Source organism: Cornus florida, unplaced genomic scaffold, assembly GCF_030987335.1.
Source record: "Cornus florida cultivar Cherokee Brave unplaced genomic scaffold, ASM3098733v1 CherokeeBrave_3.0.0_Hap2_Chr11, whole genome shotgun sequence".
In the NCBI taxonomy this organism is placed as follows: Eukaryota; Viridiplantae; Streptophyta; class Magnoliopsida; order Cornales; family Cornaceae; genus Cornus; species Cornus florida.
The window spans coordinates 118,112,939-118,131,303 of record NW_026775581.1 but is presented as its reverse complement, the minus strand read 5'-3'; the positions used below and the strand labels follow the sequence as shown (position 1 = coordinate 118,131,303).

Genomic DNA, 18,365 nt, shown 5'->3' with positions numbered 1-18,365 from the left:
AGAGGAAAAGAGAGGTTTAAAGAAGGAAATATGGAGAGTTTGATTTTTGCTAATGACAAAGCTTAGTTAAAGAGATCGGGGCTAAAGATTAAAAATGTCGAGGCATGAAAATAATATATATAGAGAGAGGGGTGGGTGGGGGGGGGGGGGGGGGGGGGACTGCCCCAACAAGGTGAAAGTCTACAGTACCTCGAGGTTCTAGCTGTAGGATGTATACATCCATCCAGTCAAGGTTATATCACTAGAACAAACTAACAGCAGATGATGCTTTCTTCCTTCTTTGGATCCTTGAACATGAACATTGTGCGACGTGAATCGGGCAGGATACTTGTGGAAGATGATTTGGAGAAATACAGACAGCATTCCTTTTTAAATGATAACTTTGACAACTTCTACTCATATGATTATGAATATCATCTAGTTCCGGAAGATCCTTTGTAACAATACGCAAGTGAACATACCATATTAATCAAATCAAGGTGTATCCTATTTTTCACTAACTATTCATTCATTCATTCTTCTTCTTCTCCTTTAAACTTAATTGGTATGTGAGAAATGGAAGCATTCACTGATGATGATGATAATGAGAATTGCTGCACACTTCTTTTGAGACATGTACAAAGGAGATACATGTATTCCAATACTACTTTTTGTTGCTTGTAGTGAGTTTTACATACATATGGGTGGTATGCGAGTGAGTGAATGAATATACAGGTTGAAGCATTCATTGGTTGATGATATTTGAAGAACAGAGAGAACAACACATACATTCCTTACATGAAAGGGAGGGAGGGAGGGAGGGAGGTCCAAAGCAGAAACTAGAGATCAACTAAAAACCGTACACATTCTTTCTTTCTACATCCGCATGCTGCTATGATCTCTCTGTTTTGCCTACAAAATTTCTTCGAAACCCATCATCATGATATATATTATGATGATCTCTCTCTGTTTTGACTTCAAAATTCTCCTTAAAACCACCCACCACTCTTCTTCTCTCCTCTTTACGTTAACTAGCATTATTATTATTCAATTATTCTTCTTCCCTCCAGCCAGAATACGTTGAATCTGAAGCCCTCTGCTGAAAGCTTGATTGAAAAGCAGCCTGGTTTGGAACTCTGACACGAACGGGAACCAGGCAAGGAAACCCACAGGTACAAAAATGAGCATCCCCATTATGTACTCGTACCCTCTTCCTAGGGCTTTGACAGACCCCCACATTCCCAGGCCTTTCACCACTGGCTTGCATGCTTGTGCTATCTGCACAACAATCATATAAGACCACACTTTATCTTTTAAGTTTTAAACAAATGCTGAAATCACAATCACAAGTAATGATCATGAGGTTTAATATCAGAAAATCAACACACACACACGCGCGGAGATTTCTGCTGTGTTAGAGGGGAAAAAGATGTATGGTGGATATACCTGTAGAATGGCCCATCCAGTTGGCAAGAAGGCCAGTAGGCTGGCAAGAATGTCTCCAACAGTAAGATGAACAAATGCAAACAGAAGCACAACAGTGACAATGAACCCAATAAACAGGAATAGCTTGAGAAGTCTGAACATCAGCTGAAAATCTGCACTGAACTTCTTTCTACCCATGGACACAATCTGCAATTAATAGATGCCCATTTCTCAAGTCTTAGAAGCACAACAAGAAAATAAAAATAAAATAAGAATAATTGAATATTTTCCATCCAGAATACTGTTAAGAGAATAGGTTGATCTTCAGAATTTGAGCACTGACCTTCAGGACAATCATCGCACCAACAATGACCAGCCAAGACAGACCATAGACCTGTAATCACAACAACAAATAAATCCGACAGCGGTTTTAACACTTAGAGCACATTGTAAAGCGAATTACAAGGTAAAGCAGAAAATGTAATGTCAAAGACGACTCGTAAACTTACCACAATGCTTTTTTCACCATTTGCCACATGTAATTGATACACAATTCCATATTGGTAAAACAAGAAGCGCAGGGAAAGACCAACTTCACAGACTTTCCCGATAAACCCAGAATGCTGCAGGTGCTCCTGCTCCTCCTCCCACCAGGACTCCCAGCTCTTGTTTGCAGGCACACCAATACCACCTCGGCTGCTAATCCACTTTGTCCAATCCTCCCAGTCTTCCACTATCTTTTGCCACTCGAATCCCGATGGGTTAAAAATGAAAGGACCAAACAACCAAGAAATAACTAGGAACCAAATTGAGAAAGTGATGAGCAAGTAAGAAAGAGAATTAGTAGCTGCTGAACTATAAACATGATAAACTATAAGCAATACAAGCATCTCCACTGCTTTAACAAAATGGCTCCTTGAGTACATCCTGTAGTTCTCTCCAAACTTTTCATGACGTACAACAAATCCACGACCAGTAGCTCTGTACTTGGCTCCACCATGCAAGATTGTGCGCCCAAAATAATGGACCTTTGTCCCAAGAGAGAAAGTGAAGAAGACAGCTGCTAGCTGAAGCTGCATGATTATTATGTCACTTAATGCAGTTCTGAACCCTCTCTCAAGCCCAATTTCCATAACCATGGGCAACGCCATCAGGAATCCTATTTGAACAATGGACTGTGTAGCCATAGTTGCCATCAAAGCATCATTTCCTCTAGACTTGGCCCTTTGAACTATTGCCTTCTCCAATCCACTCAATGAAAGGTAGAGTCTGCCGTACAAGAAAGCGTATACTGTAAGGACAGTAATCTGCGCAAGATCAAGAAAAAGTGTGTTATCACAAAAATATACAATGAAGAGAGACTTGCAAAACAATGAATTTTCAAGACTTCTTAATCAGAATTTTGTGCCATAGGCAATGAATTTCTCTACAATTTCTAGAGTTGTCTTCTAAATTGAACTAACCTCTAGGTCATTTTTATTGACAAATCTGATTTAGATTTCGATAGAATGTTTATGATAAGCTTAAAAACACGTATTAACAAATAAATAACTAATCTTATCTCAAACCCCTGCACTGAGAAGCTTCAAAATTTATACCTCCCACAAATGTGGTAACATTTACAAGAAATATTGAAGTTATGAATCCTATATTGTGCTTGTCCTCTAGTATCTACATTAGAACCATTACACTTGACTGTAATTTTGCTAGATTTCAAATTTTCATAGTTGAAACAGCTGCAGAATTTTTTTTTTGTTTTCAATTACATATAGTACTGCTACATAGAATTTTTAGAAAAATCTATGAAAATATACCTCTTCAAGGTCTGTTTGGACATAAAAGTGGTTTAAAAGTAAAAGACTAAAAGGTGATTGCTGACAGATGCATAAATGACCTCATAAAGGATTTGTTTAGTTCTTGAGATCCCGCCTCAGGCAATATTTGACTTATGAAATATAGCAGAGAGAGGAAGAAAATTTGTACTAACAATATATGTAAACTGCATGTGAAAGCATGTATGGTGCCTGACAAACATCTAAAATTGTTCACCAGTTCTCACAGAAGAATGATAAAGCAATAAACGCAGCCCTTCTAGCAATTAATAGTAATCTTCTTTTCTTTTCCTGAAAATATACTACTATAAAATATGGAAAAGAGAATGAACATGTTCAGACTAATGATCAAAACTAAGTAGTATTATACAGAAAAAAGGCTGTTGCTAATCTAAAATTTGACGTGCCAACTTCAGCCCTTGTAAAGGAAAAAGGCATTACATGGTTTTGGCCCTGCTACAGCAAGGACCTGAGGAGGGAGGACTAAGAATCTAAGACAGACCTAACCTTTGGTATTTCAACAAAGTGGCAGCTCTGATGCTCGAACCCGCACCAATGGCACTGATGTTTAGCCCCTGTATTTAAATACTTACTGTTGTGTTGTCTCTCTGTCTGATTAAGAGTTTGAAAACTAATTCCATCTGTACCAGTACCCTTATAATCGGCATCTTTGAAGCAAATTGAGTGCTATATATACTTCATTCCAAAAAAAAAAATGTACGCTCTAGAGATGAGACATATGTTACCTTATTATAATCTATTTCAGATATTAATTCAGTTATTTATTTATTTATTAGTATATCTCTTATTTTAATCACATTGGCAACATAAATGAAACTCCAAAGCTAAGTTAACTTCCAAGTCAGATTGGTTATTAAGTGTCCATTTCCATTAAGCATGAGATCTGCATGGAAATATAAATTACCATTGCGCTGACATAAAAGCCAGTAGTCGTAAAATAAAATGAGAGCATGCGGAAGAAGTCAAAGCGATGGCCTAATCGGTAGATATCCCGACTGAGCGTTTGCTCCCCATTTCCACATGCCACTTTTGCTTCAAAAAGAGAGATTTGATTGAGGCCAACATCTCGTCCCTTCCCAACTTGAATATACTCATGATGAGTTATATTTCCACGCCTTAGTGTCGAATTAAAACCTACAGAGGCAAAATATATATCAAGTCATAAGCTAAAATAAAAACATACCTAGGACAGTAGATTTTTTAAGAATATACCAGCAAAGATGTCCTCGCTTAGGTTGATGCCACGAGAAGCTTTGCTGATGCCACCTCGGGTAATGTGGAAAATTCTATCGAATACATCTGGATGCCCATAGTGGAATCGGACCCTAAATCCAACCAATATAAAGTAACAAAATAAAATGTCACGTTGCAAGTTACAAGAAAAATGGACCCACACCAGATAAAAGAAAACAAGAATGAGAAAAAAAAAAAAAAAACTAAAGAGTACTTGGTCCATGCAGTATTTCTGTGCTTGTGTGCATTGGGGGGTGGATGGAGAGAGGTTTGATATAATGGACCTTGAAGCTATTTCTATTAAATCTTTGTGGGGTATACAAACATATAATATGTTTCTGTACACAGACCAGCAGGATTGGATTAAAACGTGTCATCACTCATTTGTTATATAATCTTATCCAACTATTTGTGGTTGGTGACATAAATGCCTTTCATCAGTCCAATACAAAAAAGACATTATTTCAAAAAAAAAAAATTAACATATTCACCGATCCGATGACTAATAAAAGAAGATATCAAATAAAAATATATATATATAACTAAAGAAAAAGATACAAAATAAGAAACATACTTCAATGGTCTTGCAAGAACTCTTTGACCTATTGTGACAAAGCTCGTTTCTTGATTTGACATAAACCAAGCCAGAGAAGAAACACTGCAGTGCAATGTAATAACACATTAGTTATAACTAAAATTATCAGGTCATAGATCAACTCATAGCTACAAACAAAACAAATGATCATCCAACCTTCCTGTGAAGATATGTTCACGAACGCCAAGAATACTAGGCGGACGCACCCCATGATCCTCATTAAATTCTTCAAGTAGGTTGCGCATTTTAAAAGCTTCTTCCAAGTAATTGTCCTACCACAGTTATTAGGAACCAATACAGTTGATAATTGGCCAAAGAAATCATAGTTAACTGCATTAATTTCATACTTCCAGTAGCTTACCTGGTTCATGTCAATTGTCTGAAGGGCTTCTCCTCGAGTAAAAACTATAGCGTGGTTCTGATTTTCAGGCTTTCCTTCTCCTATCTTTGCTGTACCCGGCAATTTTATGCGGTAGATTTCCTTTAGGGAGAAAAAACAAGCCGAATAGGTTTGAGTAACAATAAATTAACATGGTTATCTGTCCGGAGAAAGGATAATTACCTGATCAAGATTTTCAACAGCTTTGACCAATACAGAATAATACACCTTTTGTACCTTTCCATTTTCTCTTTCTTCAACTTCATCAATATATGCTACACGCAGAGATGGATTGCTGTGGTTGGAAGTACCAAAAATCAGATCCTCAAATAGAATCAATTAAAAAATCAAACTGAAAACAATGAAGGAGAACCCGCTTCTGGTTCCATAGTTTTGATGTGAAACATACTTAACCATCAAATTCAAAATGTCTGTCGCACGTCGATCTGAATTCTGCTTCTGGTTCCCATAGTTCTGACAGGTAGCAACATATGTGAATTTCATGTCGGCTACAGCCTCCAATTGAGCAAATAACGACCTCTGACTTTTCTTGTCTTCCTCAGATGGAACTGTAATAGCTTTGTAGCCTTCTTGTATCTCTGTCCAGTTTACATTAATAGAGTAAGAAGCCAGTGTCTTACTGCGAAAAGGTCACTAATCATTATATACTAGGCTGCATTATGGAAAACAGCATGAAAAGCATTATAAAAATAAATAAACAAAAGGCAGAACCCCACATTTCTTATGCTTATGTCAACAGCATGTATCATAGGCATTCACCTCAATTTATTATTATTATTATTATTATTATTTACAGTAAATAAATAAGAGTCAGAGCAACTAATCAGAAATAGCCTTCTGTTATATGAAATTCTTTCTCTCTTTGAATCCTTAAATTTATGAACTATGCTACCATGATAGGTTAAAGTACGCAAGGAAAGGATTGCTGTCTCTCACCATAGCTTGAACAGAAAATGAAGGGAATTTATGGCTGTCAAAGCCGAAGAATAAGACAGTAATTTTACCAAAACAAAAAAATGTATGTTCCTCTAAAGCCTTAGAGACCCTAGTTCTGTCTACTGCACTCATAACATAGTACTCATTACATTTCCAGTTTCTGGTCACGAGAAAGTGTGTTTTGTTCTATCAAACAAATATAATCAGGACTTTTCACAGTGCAATCATCCAACTCCACTTTGTATCCAAGTCATTGCTGATTTGACGGAAGCTGACATCTTGATAACTGTCCTAGCTCTATCGTATCTTTTGTTTCATTTATTCTGGAACAATAAGTATGGAAACAATAACATGCACCTTCTAAAGTAAAATATGTTAGTAGTTTGTAAACTGAATATTTCATTGCAAAATTCATACTTTTTAAGGAACTTGTCCCATCTGCCAATCCATTTCACAAAGAGCATGCTCAACAGGCTTAAGGAGCAGGAGAATGAATATCCTCTCTGGTAGAATGAATATTGAAAATATGCTCTTACCACTTTCAGTTGCCATGTCAAGAAAAGCCTGAAGTTTCAAAGCCCTTCGATAATACATCATCCCTCTAACTGCATCACCAACACCAATTAATAACAGATAAAAAGTGAAAAGAAATTTGAAGGAAGAAGTGATGCAGGAGGTGCCTGTTCTACAGAGTGTCTGTCCTCTTAAGGAGACCCAATGACGTAGTTGCAAGATGTTCTCTTCATTTTCCCAAACCTCAACCTCTTTCTTACAGTTGATTCGCTCCATGAAGTTATTCCATTCATCTAAAAGAAGTCACAATATGGGTACCAAAATCAGCAAGTCAAACATTACTGAGAAAATATGAAACCAAAGTGCCATTTAAAGAGGAAACATTGCTGTTGATTTTTATAAAATTTGAAACCTGGGAAGATCTTTTGCAGGTAATATATGATTGATACACCATCTTCGTTCTCCATCTCAAGCTCACTTTTAGAATAGACAGTCTCCTCACTGTAGTATGGGGTCATGACACTGCCAATGCAAAGTAATATAATTATGATTATGTAACAGTTGAAGACTTACAACAGCTTGAAAGACAAGTACTACTCAGGACAGGCCGTAAAGCAACCAGACAATTCCTTTCTCCACTCAGAAAATTAATTACATAAGTTTCTCTAGTTGTTTTTGATAGAAATAAATATTGCAAACAATAGTTACTATTCCCATCTGTGACGATTATGTAGTACATCAACTGTTCATGACTGAGTGCAAATCTTTCCCAGCTAGCTCATGATGTTAGTCAACATTCTAGGGTGTGTGTTGTATACAAAGGAAGTTTAAAATGGTCAAGTGCTTGAGGTCATGTCAGTTCAATAAGCAAGTGGCATGTCCAAGGACAAAGAATGAAATGCAACATGTGATTTCCCTAAACCAAGCAAACCTCACATTATGACAATATATCATATGAAATACAAACTGCACCTGAATGAGAGCATTTTACGAACTCGAGGAGCACGTGGCATATCCATGAACAATGAATTTGTAAAGAATGCAATCCTTCGGCGTGCTTCAAGGTTCGTTGGCACATCACTGGCAGATTCTTTAACCGTCAAAAGGAGATAGAGGCGTCTTATCTATAACGTTAACAAGCAAAAATAATCATTACATGTTGCAGAAGAAAAAAAAGGATTTAACATTGGAGATATATATATATATATATATGGGGGTTTATAGTCTTTATACATATATACCTGCTCTTCCCATTGTGCTGTATCTATAGGCGGGAACAAAATAGCAGGTTTCGAGTTGGTACTTGCGAATAGTTGCTTTCCAGAATCCTTACTACCATGACCAAGTTCTACGACTTCACTGGAAAATTTAGATTGAAAAAAAAAAATCATTATATGGTCAAACTGGTGAAAACTAGGAATATTCCACTAAGCCTTTAAAAAAGGTTTGTTCCTATTAATATGCTATATAATTCACCGACCGGATCTCATTCACCATCATGTCACGAGTTACTACTTCTAACATGTCTTGTAGCAACAACACCACAACATCTTGCTTGGATGGATCAGCATCTTTCTGCAACATCCAAATAAGTGTAAGTTTTTAATACACAAAAATGAAAAAGTACGTCTCAACTAAACTGTATAGCAGATATGATTGATTATCCTTCATAAAAGACCCACCAGTCTTTCCACAAGCTCCACGAATTTCTTGCAAAGACTAGGTAAGGAACTCATTCTGAAATTTGCAAGCAGTGTATTCTTCGAAATGTTATTTTCAACTTCATTTATAATGATGCCAATTATCCTGTTGCATAAAAACTAGACTTAGAATTGCAGTAGTAATGGCAATACTGTAAAACCCAAGAATACTACCACCATTTTAGTTCTTAAGCTTCTCTAATAATCTAAACTGATTATGCAAATTGGAGAGAGAGAGAGAGAGAGCAGTTCTATAAGTACTAATCATGCACCAGCTAATGCGAATATCTCAAATGGTATCCGTTTTGAGGATCAGATTCTTTTGTAGGACACACATAAAATTGCAAGTGTAAGGCAAGTACACCATGAAAAGGCATGGATTGCAGTATAGAAAGTACACAAATATGAGGTGTCTGACAAGGCGAAAGAGCTTACATAAGTGGGCCGCGACCTAAAATTAAGTCCTCTTTTTACCGACTCCTTTTTTTTTGGTAATTCCTTTTTTTACAAACTTGAGTTTTAGCAAAATACAAATCTGAGTATATATAAATATATATAATGATGTAGAGCTGAAAACCATTTATTTTCAATTAATAGACAAGTCTAAAAAACTAAAATTAACAAATAAATGTAAGTGGTATGTTCTAATATCATGGAATGATCGGTTAATGCCACTAAATTGCTCAAGAAAGAGAGTACCAAAAGCAACCTTTTTTCAGTTTCTCCAACCACCAAGGCATCCAGGACACGTTTGAAACATTCATAGCATTCAATCACAGCACATTTCATATATTCATCCGCACATATACGCTTCCATAGGTCAGCATCTTTGGACCGAAATTGAGCCGCCATATCCAATGCAACCGGTATCTGCAGAAGTCGTCACGTAACAACAAAAACAAGTAAGAGGTGCGCACACACACACACAAAACAAAAAATAAAAAACACTGCACTGACCTTGCTAGCAAGCAAAAAGGGCGGCCATTGAATTAGTTTCAGACTGGGATCTGATGAATAAGGAACTAGCAACAAATCCATCTCCCTGGAATAAATAAAAAGACGGTTTTAGTTCCAATTGCATGATAAAAAAATGATAATGGCTGAGCAGAACAAAAAGCAGTTCAGGGGCCTTTCTTGTCACTTATGATATCTTCTTCCCGGAAACTACATATGACATCATTCCATAACTGAGAAAATTTTGCAGCTTCACTTCTCCTGCTTGATGTAACCTACAAATGATTAAAAATATAGTTATTAAATCTATATGACCCTAGCCACCTTGAAATATATTTAAATATATGACGAATGGAAACACAAGATGCAACCTCAGCAAAACGTTTTGAGAAGGAAAATCCCCTTTTCTTAGTTTCAGAGGGCACCAAGTACGCGTTGAATGCACCAGGTAAAGACTGGAATCGAGATCTTAACATGCCCAGAGTTCGAATCTGTAAGAAAAATAGTTGAGATGAACAATATGAAAAAAGCTGATCTCAACAAAATTAAATATGACTAGCCATGGTGCAATTGTCATGCTGCTAATTTATATTACCCTGATCATTCCAGAAATTTTGGATCTATTTTTCCCCCCCTATTTTTTCCCCCCCTATAATACCCTGATCTCCGAGCTGCACCTATAATATATGCGGTTAGTCAGTTGTCACTATTTCAAAACGGGACTTTATAATTTTATCTCCCAGACCAAACATAGTTGCAAGTAAAAAATGATAATTTGCACTTTTGCAGACAATTCACTTTTAATGAAGTATGGTACTACATGATCACATAGCATGAGGAACAATGATTCAAGCTAAAAATAATGTTCTTTTTATTTTATTTTTTTAAATGTTTAAACAACTAAAAATAATGTTCTTTTATTTTATTTTTTTAAATGTTTAAACAACTACCTCTCCTAGACGATCGAAGGCCCCAATAGCACCACCATAGATAGTCGAGAAAATACCATACCATATTTGAGTGTCCATAAAATAAACCTGCATAAAACTTGTAAAATCATATGAGATAACTTCACCATGAAAATTTTATGAACTGATTATCTGGAAGAAACTGAGAGAACTACAAAATTATTTGTATGAAATGAGGGAATTGGGTATGGTAAGACACACCAAGATTACTGGTAACCAGAGTGCGGCAACTGCTCCATAGTTGTTTGGAGCTGCATTGACATGACTTTTAACATGAAACTACAAGTTGAAAAAAATGTACAAAAAAAAAAAAAAAGAAAACAGAAGAAAGAAAGAAAGAAAGAAAGAACCAAGAGTAGATGAATACCGTTTGGGAAAAATTCATGCCAAGCATATTGAATCTTACGAATAGCCATTATGTCTTTTGTTGGCTTGACAAGAGGTATTATCTGAGGAAATATATGCAATGGGGGTTAAGAGAGAGCACAACTACTCCTTTTATCCAATTTTTTAAGAACAACAGCAATTAAAATGAAGTGACTTCTGCTCTTATACTCAACTAAACACAGGAAATTCTTTTCTGGTGCTTTTTGGAAGAATAAAAATAAATAAATAATAAATAATAAAAAAAGAACGAAAAAAAAAAAAACAAAGATGTGGCAACTACCGTTACAAAGTAGCTAAATGCGAACTTGGAACACAGAAGTAGTGCCCAAAAAATAGTGTACCTGAAATTTTAAATAGATGCAAACAATGAAGAATTTCAAACAAACCAAACTAATAAAATATACTGCACCAGATAATCAAATGCGAAATTGTTTGTTCCTTATTAAACTCACTTTATGAGCGCAAATTGACTTTCATGCATTCCCCTTCCAACATAAATTCTTGGCTGCAGAGAATTGAACAAACAAAAGATGAAGAACTCTTAATTGCTTCAGTGTTGAAAATTTAAACAAAACCATCCAGTGTTCTAATTTTACAACGATCTTTAAGCAAGAGGAAGGCAGAATCAAATTATTTTAGTTAATGATTAGCGGTCTGAAGATATAAAAGCATAACAAAGAGAGAGTTGGGTGGTACAATTGTTCTAAAAGCAACTGTTATTATAGAATTAGTGCGCTATGGAGCTCGAATCACTGGTTCAGCAATCATAGACCTGTTCAAGAATGATTACATAAAGATTTATATTTTGCATCTGAAAGAAACACCATACAAACTTTATGTCTAAATCAATCTACTCGCCGAATCTATGCTCTTTTTCTAAATACATTCCATACATATCTCAAGCTCAAAACATCAGTTTAAGGTCACAACCAGATCTTATTTAAACAAGGAACCAAATTTTAAATAAGAAATATCACTTCCTCCTTTTTTTTGGGTAAGAGAAACCACTTCCATTTTTTTGCAACAGTGATACAAGTTCAGGAAAGAATAATATCTGTGTGCATGCATACATGAGCAAGTGGAGGTTCACCATTAAGATCAAAAACCAATATATCATAAATGCTTAAAAAAAATCGGCAATACTTGTGAATCTGGAATATACTAGAAAATATAGAGGTTCCTTTTTATGAGCTAAGGATCTATTGTTACAATCGATAATTAACTTCCAGTCTTGTGTTCACATTGGATCGTATAAATAATATCACAAACACTTCCACACCAATCAAGCAATTAAAAGACTGTAAATAAATAAAATGTGGTATGAGTATAAAAATTAAGGAAGAAGAGGCCATACCTGTGACCACCAAAGAAGAAACCTTATGATATGCCAGTCTGAGTTCTCAATCCAACGTCGCAGCATTGGAAAGACAAATAACGCTGCTGCCAGTAAATTTGGAAGCAAATATAGAGCCACAGCCAAGATGTATAAAGGAGGAACTCCCTTCACTTTATTAGCATATGACATTACATCTTTAAAAATGTCAAGCTTAATTTTGTTGGTGTGCATATAACATAGTGGAAGAATGATGACCCATACGAGACTCACAACTATCTTGAGAATGTTTCTCATGACATCAGTGAACTTCCATCTATGATAACCCGGGAAGTTCAAAGCAAGGTCCAAGATACCTACAATTGGTATAAACAAAGGAATGAGATACTAATAGAAACCATGTACCGATGTACAAATTGAAAATGTAGAACAACCAACATTCAGTTTCATGTCTGCAAAACCAATAAGATACCTTTGCACATTTAAATTCATCACGGATTTCACCAGCAGGCTCTAAATTCAAGTACAATTTAAGATGAGAAAAGCAAGTTACAGGATTAAGAAATCCATGATGTTACTAGCACCATCCATACCCCCCACCCAACCCAAGAAAAAAAAATTTGTTCTGGAAAATCAACTTACGGTAATATGTTTTGGGTGAATTATGACAGGTCAGAAACCACTCTTTTACTACAATTTTGGTTCAGACTCCTATTGCGTTAGCAGCAAAAGGTGTCCAGTTTTAAGAGGGGAGAGGAGGAGAAAGAGAAGAAGAGGGGGGGGGGGTTATCTTTTTCAGAGTGTCATTCATGCACCAGATGCTCGAGATTAATTAGCTAGGTCTCCTCTCAAATTTTATAGCACTGTTTTGTTGGGAATCCATAGCAATGTATTTTTATTTTTCCAAATTGTCAAAATGAAAGTTGACAGCTGGCATGAATGACACTGGGATCTGAGCAATTTGTTTTCTGCGGTAAAATAATAATAATAAATAAATACATAAACGGTTGGCTCGGTCCTTCTCATAGCTTAAGATATTCTTCTCTCCTCCATCCCATTCACTTCTCTTTTGTTTCACATTTTCATCCATTTCGCACTCTTTATTTTTCTATATTTAAACTAATATGAGGGATTTGCTAAAAATACTAACCCATATGCCCATTAAATGGATTCGAATACACTTTTGGGTTATCATCATCAAGTCAAGTGGCAAAATATGGCAACTTCTTCTTTTAGTAGCATATAGTGTAAAATAATAAATTATAAGTGAACGAGTAGGGGAAAATAAAAGTCTGCAACAAGTTAGATTATAATTGTGCAGTAAAAAGTTCATTAATAATTCAGAAATTCATCGAGTCAGAATACTGTTGACATTCTCCACAAGCAACAGCTGTGGGAGGCATACTGAGTGGTTCCTGTTCTAGTTCCAGTAATGAACACCTTTATCCATCACCCAATGCGAGACTACTCAAAAAAAAAAAAAAAAAAAGGGTGTCCTCATCTATCACGAATGTGAGACTACTCAAAAGTAAGATTCACAACAGTTAAAAGAACCAATAAGTGAAGCGATAATAAAGTACATTGAAAGAAAAGTTCTTGCTTTGAACCAAAACGTGGTCATTTAAACTAACTGGGAAATGGGGACATTACTCAATTCTAGCCTCGCCATAGAAGGGTCCTTGGGAGGGAGGACTCAGGACATAGGTCCTTTAAAATAACTATTCACAAAAATAACATCAGGAAGGAGCTACTGAAAATGGTACATTTCTTAAAACTTATACCTATTTTCTATTAAAAAACCCCTCCACTTGTATTATGCATGATAGAAATTGCACAACCCAATGATTCAAGAGTTACAGTTTTATGGTGCTCCAAAATGATTTTATACACATTTGCTGCAGATTTTAACATATTATGAGTTTAAAATCCAGGGGGCAAAAAGAAGAAGTATAAGTAAAGAAAAGCAAAAACATGTGAGCAAAAAAGGAAAAAAAGATATAGATACCCAATCCCATGTGAAAGTAACATCAGTGCTACCATGCAACATTGCATGTCATTTGAAACAAATACTTACAAGTCAAGAAAGATTTTCATTACAATTTTTCATTCTGTCTTCTTTTATCAATACTTACAATTGAAAGGAAAAAAAATGAAAGAAGCAACAGGTCCTTGAGCTACATAGCTTCTTGATAACGTCAAAGTTCATGCTACCATGAAAAATCAGAATTTTATCTTCATTATGCTTCAATTAGACATTATGCCAGCTATAAAGTAAGAAATTCATACTCTGAAGGAGGCGAAGAACGGAAGCTGTGATGAAAATACTGGAAACCCTGTATAAGACATCCTTCGTAAAAAATTCCGATAGAGAAACATCACTCCATGCAATGATAACCATAGCCTGCAACAGAAATGCTTAGATAGCTAGTCATTGAGACAAGTATCCAAAATGAGGAGCGAAAACGACGCTGGACAGTAAAATTCTAAACAACGCTAATCAGTAATTCTACTACGTTGCAACTAAATACCTGTAGAGCCAGTGCATAGAATGTCCACAACCGATCAAAACTTCGAAAGGTATGCCAAAATGTGCGGGTCTCAACAAAATAGGATTTGCCAGTGCTTGCAGGCTTTCTTTGATTTGCTTGTCTTCCCTGCCATAGCAATAATATCAAGCAGAGAACCAACAGACTAATTAACATAGAGCAATACATCTTCTTAAAACATAAGATCACCTGTGCCATGTCACGTGTTGATTTAAAGAAATCACCATCATCACGCATAGGCCAACCCAAAGAGAAGCAATCGGATGACCTGAATAATGTAGGGCAAAATTATAGAGCAGAGAAAATGAAGAAACCCAAGCACCCATACAATCTCAAATAAAAAACTTCAATTTTGATTTTAATTCCCTACATACCAGAAATACTCATTTAAATCATCATAATTGCACCAAGTTGAGTGAGGGGCTGTTCCATTTTTGCCCTTCTTGGCTTCCTGCAATATCAAATGCACCAGTGCATCATGTCTAAAAGAGAGAGAGACAAAAAGTCAGAGAACAGTGTGCACGTTTGCAATAGGAATTACCCTGTCAATTACTCGATAAATGGGCGTTATAACCTTCCGCAGAAAAGACTCATCATCCCCACCATAAGAAGGCCTAATATTCTCTCCAGTTACAATGCTGACATTACCAGCTAACAGACCATGGAGTTCATATGCCATCTGAACATATAGAAACATTGCTATGACACATGTACTACATATATATTTTACTGAAATAAATAGTCAGTTGATAGAATCCAATGCAGTTACTAGAAAGATGATGAACTGCTCACATTATGAAAAATATAGCATAGGCACTCCGGCATAAAGCGTAAATTAGCTGCTTCACCCCAGATAAGAAGATATAGGCCCATGTAAAGTATCTTTCGCTGTTGCACTTCTTGTTGGCCTTGAGGGAGTCTACAAGGATTAACATTTGTATATATAGCATCACAAACTCAAGATCATGCATAAGAAGCTTAAATTCAAACTACAAAAGAAAACAAGCATGCAAAATATGTCCGCTAAGCAAAGTAGATGCAGATACAATTATAACTCACCGTAAACTGTGCTTTCTTCCCAAGAACTTGCACCATGTCTTGTAGTTTTTAAAAAGCTTATTCATGACTGCATCAACAGCTCGATCATCAAGCTAGATAAGAGGAATACATTAAAGATTAATTTCTGTCCAAGTTAGAGAAGAAATGCAGGACAAAATATCAAGTTTAGGCATGCAGTAGAATAGCATTCAGACAAAAGAAAGACAGCCAGATAATCTGATAAAAGACGTTACTATGGTCAGAGAAGTAACTGTGGAACAAACAAACATAAAGTGGATACCAATGTTATCTACAGCACAGGTAATTGTAAAAGTTGTGAAACATCCAAAATGCCACTACAAATGAATATGGGAAAATTTGGTGCATGCCTGGTTAAGAGGCTCAGGCCTTGGAGTGAGCCGTATATGAACATTGGCAAGTAACAGAATCAAATGCTCCCTCTGGTTCCTGACATTGTCCCTCTGTAAATACCAAAATAATCCAAAAGTATTCATTAGTTCTAGAAATTCATTCACTGACTCTTTTGTGGTTTTGGGGGGGTGGGGGGTGGGGTGTGTTTGGGGTGGTTTGGGTGCTGGTAATTCTAATTATGTAGGGGGTTGGTAATTCTAATTATGTAGATCAAAACACATGCCTGAAACCCAAACATGGCCCTTAACCAATCAAGAAGGTCCACATCCCCAGCTTTCTGCCTTTGTGGCTCAAATGAGGCTGGCCAGTTCAAGCCACGTGAGTTCCACAGTGCACCACAAGCAGCCTTAACCTAAAGTATACCAACATGTCATATCAAGCAATGCATTTACATTTATTTTTGATGATGAATGTGTATATGTAATTATGTATGTGTATGTGAACGCATTTGCATTTGTGGTACCTCCTCGAGCTGCATGATTGACTGTGACGCGCCAGCAGAATCCAGAGGAAGGATGTTGTAAGGTGTGTAGATCTCCTTCTTAGCCTGGACATCTTTTGCTGCGGCAATAATCTGCTCACAAGATTAACATTGCTTATGTCCTAAAGGCAACAACTTGTATAGCAAATTAACATTGCCTATGTCCTGAAGGCAACAACTTGTATAGCAAACTTATGATGATCACACCATGATTGATAGCAGTATATGAATCAACAAATATAGATAGAAAGCACCAACAAACAGGGGCTGACCTCCGGAGCAACATCTTCGACTTTTTCAGTCTTGTTGACGGCGCAGAGGACTTCAAAAAGCACACCGGCAGCCTGGTAAGCTTTGCCCAGTTGGGCTCTGTCGAAAAATAGAAAGGTATCAGAACCATGAATCAATCAATTAGTTTCTATTCGAACAAACAAAAAACTACAAAGAGAGTGGAGCTGTTAAAAAACCAATTGGGTGCTTATATAATAATAATAATACCTGTCTGCTTGCTCTCCCTTGTCCAGAGCTCTAATATATCTCTCATAGTACTGCTGGTAGAAGCTCTCAATTTCCCGTGCATCAGTCTTTTTAACCCGGGAGGCAAGACTTGATGCATTGTCCTGAATCAATCAAAACTGCCACTTTATCTACCATTTTTCTAGTATGGTACCAAATTACTCAGTCTCAGCAAGCAAGTTATAGTTCGTTAGAAATTTGATCATATGAAGATGAGATGACTAACTAGGAGAAAAAGATGAGATGACCCATTTCAGAAAACAGAATGTAGAACGCAAAAGGAGTCACATTATAATAATCTAAGGAAACAGTAATAGACATTGAAACTGATAGAAGTGGACTCACCCAATGCTCTCTCGTCTGTTTGAGTTTCAATGGTATCCCCTTAGCAATTGCTGAATACAACTGCCCTAACCCATCTACAAAATCTCTCTACATATAATATACCATTCAAACAACAGCATATAGTACTGAACTAGCCTCAGATTTACGAAATTTCTTATGAGTGCGTTGGGTGATTGGATCAGATCGAGATTCGAGAGGCGAATGAATATAGATGCACTCTCCGTACAAGCACCGGAGGCGTAAGCTCATGACAGGTGACGACACAATTTTACCCTGTTTTCCTGTGACTTGTGATTTTCTGAAAATCAATGTTACAAATAAGAGTAGTGGTGGTACATCAAAGCTTGTAATGAATAGTTGAAAAAAATATTGATTGATTATTTATGTTGAATAATCAATGTTACAAATAAGAGAAGTGGTGCTACATCAAAGCTTGTAATGAATAGTTGAAAAAAATATTGATTGATTAGTTATGTTGAATAATCAATGTTACAAATAAGAGTAGTGGTGGTACATCAAAGCTTGTAATGAATAGTTAAAAAAAATATTGGTTGATTATTTATGTTGAATATAATTAAATGAAGTTCACATTCTTTATTAGTTATATAAATGATTAATTAAAAATATTATGTGTAATAATTCATTTCACCTATTGAGTTCAAGAATTATTTTTTTACAAATAAATTTGATAATTATTAAAGTTACTGCACATGGTTTTTTTTGTTTAAAAA

The 18,365-nt window shown here is 36.0% G+C and overlaps 1 protein-coding gene across 2 annotated transcripts; it reads right to left on the bottom strand.

Annotated features, from left to right (window-relative positions):
• Nucleotides 1-581: 581 nt before the first annotated feature.
• LOC132285778 (callose synthase 5-like) lies at nucleotides 582-17,952 on the bottom strand. 2 transcript variants are annotated; one of them, XM_059787996.1, is made up of 40 exons: nucleotides 17,635-17,952; nucleotides 17,272-17,393; nucleotides 17,046-17,142; nucleotides 16,756-16,866; nucleotides 16,516-16,644; nucleotides 16,250-16,342; nucleotides 15,882-15,973; nucleotides 15,615-15,741; nucleotides 15,364-15,501; nucleotides 15,197-15,273; nucleotides 14,805-15,090; nucleotides 14,563-14,677; nucleotides 12,298-12,632; nucleotides 11,396-11,448; nucleotides 11,224-11,284; nucleotides 10,924-11,005; nucleotides 10,758-10,807; nucleotides 10,539-10,625; nucleotides 9,960-10,079; nucleotides 9,769-9,863; nucleotides 9,592-9,676; nucleotides 9,344-9,504; nucleotides 8,617-8,740; nucleotides 8,415-8,509; nucleotides 8,176-8,293; nucleotides 7,907-8,058; nucleotides 7,347-7,456; nucleotides 7,102-7,227; nucleotides 6,958-7,026; nucleotides 5,874-6,063; nucleotides 5,648-5,759; nucleotides 5,447-5,566; nucleotides 5,242-5,357; nucleotides 5,065-5,148; nucleotides 4,470-4,582; nucleotides 4,162-4,391; nucleotides 1,914-2,711; nucleotides 1,748-1,798; nucleotides 1,426-1,611; nucleotides 582-1,257 (listed from the first exon to the last, which is right to left on the bottom strand). In XM_059787996.1, the coding sequence occupies exons 4-40, from the start codon at nucleotides 16,768-16,770 to the stop codon at nucleotides 1,027-1,029; spliced, it is 5,226 nt and encodes a 1,741-aa protein (XP_059643979.1). In that variant the 5' UTR covers nucleotides 16,771-16,866; nucleotides 17,046-17,142; nucleotides 17,272-17,393; nucleotides 17,635-17,952; the 3' UTR covers nucleotides 582-1,026. The 2 variants fall into 2 exon arrangements, with proteins under 2 accessions (XP_059643979.1, XP_059643980.1); XM_059787997.1 differs by lacking the exon at nucleotides 17,635-17,952 and having other exon boundaries at nucleotides 14,805-14,930; nucleotides 15,012-15,090; nucleotides 17,272-17,390.
• Nucleotides 17,953-18,365: the final 413 nt, after the last annotated feature.